The sequence below is a fragment of the Marmota marmota genome, unplaced genomic scaffold (assembly GCF_001458135.2).
Source record: "Marmota marmota marmota unplaced genomic scaffold, marMar, whole genome shotgun sequence".
Classification (NCBI taxonomy): Eukaryota; Metazoa; Chordata; class Mammalia; order Rodentia; family Sciuridae; genus Marmota; species Marmota marmota.
In genome coordinates, this window is record NW_025999960.1 from 4,564,859 (window position 1) to 4,573,329 (window position 8,471).

Below are 8,471 nucleotides of genomic sequence, written 5' to 3' on the forward strand. Positions count from 1 at the left end.
ATTAGGCTAACCCACTAATACCTACCTACATGCACAGAAGTGAGTGGATACAGTGTTGTGAATGGTGTATTTTTGTGGGGTGGGTATGGTGTGCTTGAGGGGGAAAGAAGTAATGGGCTTCATGACTGAAAAGTAAACCTGCTGCTCCTGACACACATGTTCAAACACAGAAGTGTTACCTCATGAGCAGAAGGGTATTAAAAGTGGAACATTTCTGGCATCTATACTGAGAATTATATAATGATGTCATATTTGAGAATGCTGTGCCTCAGGAGTTAATTTTAATTGGTAAAAAGAATGCAGGCTATTATGCAAAACTAGAAGTTAAATCATTTTTATTTAAAATAAACACACGTTTTAAAAGAAGTGGAAATACTTTGTGGACTTAAATGGCTTTTCAGAGAAATCATAACTCTAAAAGTCTCAATCTCAATGGTAACCGCAACATTTATCATCCAGGACTCCAGGTGTTTAACTAATGAAAGATCCTTCATACCGTGAGAATAGCCTTCTGTTTAATACAGCCTTTTTTTTTTTTTTTTTTTTTTAAGATTCAGCTATTAATCAATCTTATAAAGCCATAAAGGATCCAAGGAAAGTTTGATTCTCCCATCTTCAACCCCCACAAATAATTCCATTACTCTAATCCTTTATATTCCTGAACATAATTCATGAAGAAGCTTCACATTCATTCCCAGTTGATCCAATGCCAGTTCACTTTGTCACTAAAAACAATTCCTAACTCAATGAAGGCTTACTCAGTAAGGTTTTTCTACAGCTACTGGTGTGTCAATTTTCTGTGTTATTATTGTCCATGAAGTCCAACTCTGTGAAAGGCACACATTCTGAGCCCAGTCTGGCTCCATTTCCTGCATCTCTCCCCTCTTTCTTACTCCTCCTTTGATCTCCTACCCCACCCTCAATCACACCAGACTTTTCATCTTTCTCTAAACAATGCAACCTTCTTCACAAGGTGCCTTCTTTGATTTTTCTAGGAAGCGCATGCTTCCATTTCATTGTTACCCATTACTCAAGACTGGAATGAGATACCATCACTTTGGTAAAATCTTTTCTGTGCCTCTACCCGCTGGAGCTGTTCCTTTCTTCTCCTGCAGCATTCCTCCACTGCATTTCTTTCTCTCTTCCTCCTTTCTTCTTTCCTTCCTTTTCTTCTTTCCTTTCTTTATTCCTTCCCATTCACTAAAGAACACTTCTTGAAGCCTGCAGCAGTGTGGCTTAGAAGATGAGGTTGGGGTGGCAGGTGGGGATCAGGAACAGCAGTTATTCTCTGGCCCCATGTCCCCTGAACTACCAGACTGTAGATGAGTCTTTTCAACAGCTTTAGTTCAAATGTTAACACGATATCAGAATAAAGGGGCCGGGTTGTTGTAGGTTAGAAGTAGGATACTTGTCTAGCACTGGGGTCAATCCTCAGCACCACAAAAACAAAAACAAAACAAAACAACAAAAGAAAATTGAAGATGAGGTCAGTATAAGTAAAAACATGTAAAAAGGTATGTGAAATACCACTGGCTCAAATGTGAGACGTCACAGGGGGGAAAAAAAGAGTAATTTTTTTTTTTTGTGAGTACCATCTCCCAGTAACCAGAACTTCTGCTAATAACAAAGCCCTGTCCCAGACTGGATCTTCTGACATCAGAATATGGCTACATTTTCTGAAGGTCGAGCAAATATCAGCTAAGGAATGGACAGCTAATGCTGGGTGTGGTGGTGCACACTTGTAATCCCAGTGGCTTGGGAGGCTGAAGCAGCAGGATTGCAAGTTTGAGGCAAGCCTTAACAATTAGCAAGGCCCTTAGCAACTTAGTGAGACCCTGTATCAAAATAAAAAAGAAAATGAGTTGGGGATGTGGTTTAGTGGTAAAGTGCCCCTGAGTTTAATCCCCAGTAACAAACAAACAAAAAGAATGGATAGCTCACTGTAAGTGTTGTTGCTTGATACTTTGTAAAATGCGAATTCTCCTACCTCCAAAAGAGTGATGAAGGTGCTGCTTTGGAAAGATAATTCTGGAGGCGATATGTGGACATGTGTTTGTAGAAACAAAGAGACCATTTTAAGGACCCTGCAAGAGTCTTAGCTGGGATGATGAAGCCTTAAACTGGGTTATTAAAATGGAAATGTAAACAATGATGCGGTTGGAAGAGACCTGAAAAATCAAAGAACTAAAGCAACTAGTGATTCAGAGGATGTAGAGGAGAGTCCATGTGACCTGTTTTCTGCTCTAACTTGCTGTAGGTCACAAACTTGCTGGTGATCCTACTGGAGCTCCCTGTTCTCTCCTGGTCTCCTCAACCAACCCCAGATCGCACTGCTCTGTTGTACTCTGAAGCCCTACAGGCACCAGCATGTACCTCACCGCCTTGCACTTACGACATGCCCTACTTTCTTTTCCCTAGACCTTCAAATAAACCACTCAATTTTTATATTTATGATGCTGAGGGAAATGCTGGGCAAACTGGAAGAACCTAACATTTGTTATGAATCCAAGAGGTTCAGAAATCATATTTTTAGAAAAATTTATCTGGAACTTTCTATTTGGTGATTGTTTTAAACCTTTCTCATTGGTCTGATTTAGAACAAGTGATGACTATCTCAGTTTTACTCAGGTCTCAGTTTTCAGCCATATTAGTAACTGATCGGCCATTCTTTTGGAATGACGAATCCATGGTTTGCTACCTTATGTCATTAGGTAGGTTTATGGTTGTATCTAGCTACTTCATAGGAATGTTCCACATGTATGAAAGAATACTCCTTTACATGTAGGAATTTGGGTAAGAATAAAAAAAAAATTTTTTAATGGAACTGAATAGTTTGAAAGGTGAGACAGTGCAGGCAAGGACAGTCCAGAGTGCCTCAGGGTGCAGCATGGGGAACTGATAGGAGAGGGAGCACACCAGAAGCATAAGAAAGGCAGGCCAGACTTTGCCTCAATCATCATTTTTCTTCATAATAGGAAATATCTCTGGCTCCCTCTCATCTCCATAGAAAGCAAAAATTTCCCTTCAGAAACCAGAGAAAAGGGTTAGTATCTATGGTTTGGTCTCTAGAACTTGGAGAATCTCAGGAAAACATTCCTTACTCTTTAAATTTGGGGACGGGGAGGGGTGCTGGGGCTTTTTAACTCATGGCTTTACTCAAGATAGGCAAGTTCTACCACTGAGCCACATACCAGCTCACCCTTTTTTATTTTATTTTTGTACCAGGGATGAACCCAGGGGTGATTAACCACTGAGTCATATCCCCAGCCCTTGTATATATTTTATTAGAGACAGGGTCTCACTGAGTTGCTTGGGACTCGCTAAATTGATATGGTTCAATTTGAACTCATGATCCTCCTGCCTCAGCATCCCAAGTCACTAGGATTACAGGTGTGTACCACTGTGCCCAGCTCCCCACCCTTTATTTTAAATTTCTTGACCTCTAGTGTTCCTTCTATTCTTTGAAATATCATTAAATATTATAATGAATTACCCTGGACATTAAAACAAGAATTTGAGCAACAAAAGTGCTAGATGTCAAAAAGTAAAGAGTTTGTATTTTTTCCTTCCCTTTTTAATTTCTGTATAGAACCATCATGGAATGGCCTCTGTTTTAGGGGTGCTGAGAACATAAAGATGAATGAGCCATTGATAAGAAGCTCAAAGTCTAGAGAGATAACAGATAAGTAAATGAATAACCACAAGAGTTACTCTAATAGAGACATCCACACAATGTTGCTATCTGGGGCACATAAGCTAGATTGGGAAGGGAATGGCCAGGAAAATGGTGATGTTGCAGTTAAATCCAGAATTATGAGCAGCCAGACAAAAACAAAGCTACATGTGAAGGGCTGAAGTGGGGAAGAAAGTGGGGGAGGGTGATGTGGGGGGAGGGGAGGAGGAAGAAGGGAGGGAGAGAGAGAGAGAGATCAAATGAGAGTGAATGCACAAATATCTTACATTAAGGAAAATAGCAGGAGGTTGCAAGTGGTTTAAGCATGGGTGTGTTTGAGGATGGTAGTGATGAAGAGTGGAGAAGAGTACAAAGAGTAGAGACTAGAGTGAGAAGCAGAGATGAAAACACCTTGGGTTTTGTATGCCATGCTAAAAAGCTTGACTACTCAGTGGAATTATGCAAAGGTGGTAAACCAGGGAAAGAAACAATCAGGTATGGGAAGATCATTTTGACAGTCCTAGACAACAGTTCTGAGCAAGACCAGTGGCAGAGAGACCTGTGCAATGGAGATGGAGAAAATGATGAAAATGTAAGACCAATTAAAGAGGTTAAAATATGGTTTGGTGATAGATGACTATGGAGAAAGATGATAAGAATGGCCTCCAAGTTTGTAGCTGAAAGAGCTCAGTAGGAAGAAATGCGTAGGAACAGAAGGCCTAGAGGAGCTAGCGAATTTAGTTTAGGATATGCTGAATTGGGGATGTCCAGGAATTTATTAAATCTACATAAAGGTCTACAGGGTAAAAGATTGAAGATAAAACTTTTGGAATCGGGAGGACACCAGTGAGATACCAGGGCCTCCTGGGAAAAGCACCAAGACCCAGAGAGAAGGGTTACTGAAGATGACTTCTTTGGGCCTGAAAAAAAGAAGCACTTTTAGAAGATTAAGAAGGCTGCAGAAGTGTGTCATGGTGACATAAAAGACTGAATGCGTGTCTGTTTAGGATGTAGCTAAAAAGCAGTCACCGCTACATTTGTCAGGAGAATGTTCCTGTGAGGTGGTGGGGACAGAAGCCATATTGCAGAGGGTTGATGAGTCTGAGAAGTGACAGGCTGGTTTAGAATGTCTGAGGGCACAGAGTTTGAGAAGTGGGATGATAGCTTTGCTATTGTTAAAATGATTTTGCTAAAAATGGTGCTTATCACAAATCCTAGGCTATAGTAGACATTTAATAAATTCTAAATTACCATTTAAAAGTCCTTATCAGTATTTTCCTCCATAAATAATTACCTGATGTATTTTTCCTTCTCTAGAAATGTGTTCATATTGATAAAGATCTGCTTCCTACCAGAAATGTTAGAAGTTTCATACAAACATTTGATTTATGAAAAGTGTTTATTGCTTCAACACCTAATACCTTTTTCGAAAGTAATTTATCACCATAGCTTGCCTAATCAATAGGTACACTACACATTTTCATTTAAGAAATGACTACCAAGAAGCAATTTTAAAATCAAACAATCAGATAATATTTTGCCTTAATGATTCTAAATCATTATTTTAGGAGTTACTGATTTCATCATTGATCCATTTACAAACATTCTTTTAGTAACTTCCTCAGTTTACCCAACTTGTACTTGAGCATTAAATTTAAATAAGGGTTAAGATCCAAACTAGTCAAACCATAACATAAATAGGAAAGGTAAAGGAATGACTTTGAAAATTCAATATTTTGACTATTTAGTTTTGCAAAACAAAACAAAACAAAACAAAAAAAACACCCAAAACCCTCCAAATCCATAGTACTGACATCAAAAGTAAAGATATCAAGTATTAAAGGAAAGAAAGAGACATCTAGAAATCAGACACCCTTGAATTGCCTCTCCTTAGCTCTCGGAGTCCTTTTACACTAACAATCATGCAAACAGCACTTGAGGCACACACTCAGCACCAGAAGTAAGCATTTGTGCCTTTTCTTTCCTTTATTTCCAGGACTGATTGAAAAAAATGCACATAACATTATCCATTTTTTGGTCTATGCTGGAGTTTGCTCTTGATAAGAGCAGATTTTCACATAGCCAAGGAGCAGCGATCCCTTTAGACAGCATCTAATCTGGAACAGATGGGCTAAACGTCACATTTTTGCACAAAGCTGTCATGTGAGCAGGTAGCTTGGCCCCTGTTCCTGAGGTAAACAGGCTGATCTGTCAATTAGGCAGCTGCCCGAAAAGTCATTATTTTAATCACTTATCTCTGTAAGCCTTTCTCTCCAGCCCTAGAAGTGCCAGCTCACACTGTCAGGGCTGTGGGAACAGAATGTGCTGGCACCGACTAAGTGGTAGATTCAGAAGACTCACCCAAGCTGGGAGTCGAGGACAGTGCTTCTCTCCACGAGCACATTCCCACTTCCTGCTGCTGCCACCTGGCCCACGGTCATGTGCGTCCTTCTCCCACCAGAGTCCACAGTGACACTGGGCCCAGCTTCCCTCAGCGTGCGGGTGCTGTGGAAGGAGCTCTGGTGCCAGGAAGACCTGGCAGCTCTGTTCTGAGTGACGGGCTGCAGGGGCACCAGAGGCCTCATCTGCCCTGAATTCAGGTAGTTTTCCTTCTCCAAGAGGTTGCCCATACTGTGACTGGTCCCCGGCCTGGGGTAGGTGAGCACCGAAGGGTTGACAGGGACACTGTCAAAGACGGTGTCACTAACAGACCCATACTGGTGTTGTCTGTGGTAAGTGTCATAGTGGCGCTGTCTGCTCACAGCATGGTTGAACCCCACGATTTCCGAGCGGGCATATCTGGGTGGCATGAGGAGGGTGGAGCGCCTGCTGTCTTGGTGGCGCAGTGTGTGCCCAGGCTGGGTTCTGTGGCTGTAATGGTAATCGCTGTGAGCATAATGAAACCTCTCAGGGCTGCTGTCTGGAGAAATCTCCAGTCTCCTCAGAGGCTGCCTCAAGGATCTTTCTTCCACTGACTTCTGGGAGCTGTACTGTGCCGTTCCTCTCCCCCAACGACCCCTGTAAGTGGCAGTGGTGCCAGCCTGCATGAGAGAAAAATAAAACTTCAATGAAGCATAAATCTGTTTTTGTCTTTGCTTAAGACTAATTACTGTGGATTATTCCTCAAAATGTCAGTTTTTCAGAATGGAGAAGTTGGCCCCTTTCTGGGTGAAGTCTTTTTTTTAAAAAATAAGACTTGGTTGCTTGAGTCATATTTACTTGCGTTAGGATTTAATACTGTTTAAAATCCCCAGGTTCCCAGGGTGTCCCCATAAGTCAATTTTCTCAAAATTGGTATTCAGGAAATAATACTTTGGAGAGGTAAATCTCAACAGCAACAATCTAAAAATGTTTGAAAATGTTTTCCCAGCAATTTGACAACTATCAACATTCTTTGATACCCTACCTTTAATACATCATAGGTTTGAGTGACAGGGGAACGGCCTCCGACAAAATCATTTTCAACCAGGTGAACGTTGTAGACATACTCAGGAACACTGCTGGTTCGGTGAAGATTTCCTGCAATCAAGCAAATATTAAAATATAGAATATCAATACTTACAGGCTGTATATTACATTTTAAAATTTAAGTCATTAAGGCCAATTACAAATATAAAATTTATATTAATATTTTAAATGCTGGTTTAACACCACCCGTGAAATCGGCTAACGATCAAAGGTTATCAAAACATTCTATTTCAAAATGAAAGTCAAATTTAAAAAAAGAAAAAAAGGAGGGCTGGGGCTGTAGCCTAGGGGTAGATCGCTTGCCTAGCATGCCTGGGGCCTTCGCTTCAATCCTGGTTCCATATAAGGCAAACATTTAAAAGACAGGAAGAGGAGGAAGAGGAGATCATAGAAATCCAAAACTGGTCGTTACAATGCTGAAGAATTTGAGAATCACACATTGGTTCAGATGGTCTGTTCTTCAACATCTGGTTTCTCAAGTTAGGGGAGAATTCTGTTAGCACTGCAGGAAGTCAGAAACTTTTTATAGTAAGTAGGTGTAGGCAATAAATATAATGGTGACTCAACACTACTAGATAAGACAGCTTGTATAAACAACAAGGTGGATCTGTGTAGTCAAAGAAAACAGGATCAACTGAAGGCCAGGCTGGGGTGAAGGTGCTTGGCAATGTGAGAGTTAGGCAGTAGAGGAAAGCAACCTCTCTCCTGAGCGACTGCTTTTGTGGAATCACCTGGCTTCCCCCTTTGTTTGGTGGTCTAAGAGCCAGCCAACTCTCCTGCAATCACTGAGTGGGAGGCAACCCTTTGTGCTCAGCTCGGGAACCCACAGGGATTCTCAATTGATGCATGTCTCATACCTCTGAAAATACTTCTCTTTGAGGGACGTGGGGGGTAGAAGACAGACAGTATTGTGTTCCTCTTCTACCGCTTTATCCTTCCCTCAGCCTTTTCTTTTTTTTGTAATCTCTTATGACTTGCTAAAAAACCCAAACTAACCAAGTAATCAAAGCTCTATAAAACCTAGATAATGTCTGGTTCTCTAAGTTTTTTAAAAAATATTTTTTTAGTTGTAGGTAGACACAATACCTGTATTTTATTTATTTATAAGGGGTACTGAAGATCGAATGAACCCAGGGCCTCACTCGTGTTAGGTAAGTGCTCTACTGCTGAGCCACAATCCTAGCCCTTGGTTTTCTAATTTTAACCATTTTTCCCCCTGTTATATAGTAGTCTTTTAGAAATCTAAGGGGATAAAAAAATACTTAACTCTTCAATGACTTCAGAGACTCATGAAAGACGCTGAGAAGAAAAAAAAAAAAAAAAAACCACA

At 40.7% G+C, this 8,471-nt stretch overlaps 1 protein-coding gene across 2 annotated transcripts in view; it reads right to left on the bottom strand.

Annotated features, from left to right (window-relative positions):
- Positions 1-8,471, bottom strand: part of Pkp2 (plakophilin 2) — a 72,878-nt gene that overhangs the window by 51,153 nt on the left and 13,254 nt on the right. Inside the window, exons 1-3 of one of the 2 annotated variants that reach the window (XM_048802530.1) lie at positions 7,445-7,641; positions 7,080-7,192; positions 6,035-6,714 (exon numbers count right to left, since the gene is read on the bottom strand). In XM_048802530.1, the coding sequence (XP_048658487.1) occupies positions 6,035-6,714; positions 7,080-7,192; positions 7,445-7,496 (845 nt within the window). In that variant the 5' untranslated portion in view covers positions 7,497-7,641. Of the gene's footprint in view, positions 1-6,034; positions 6,715-7,079; positions 7,193-7,444; positions 7,642-8,471 lie in introns of those variants that run through there. The other variant, XM_015493223.2, reaches the window with a different exon arrangement.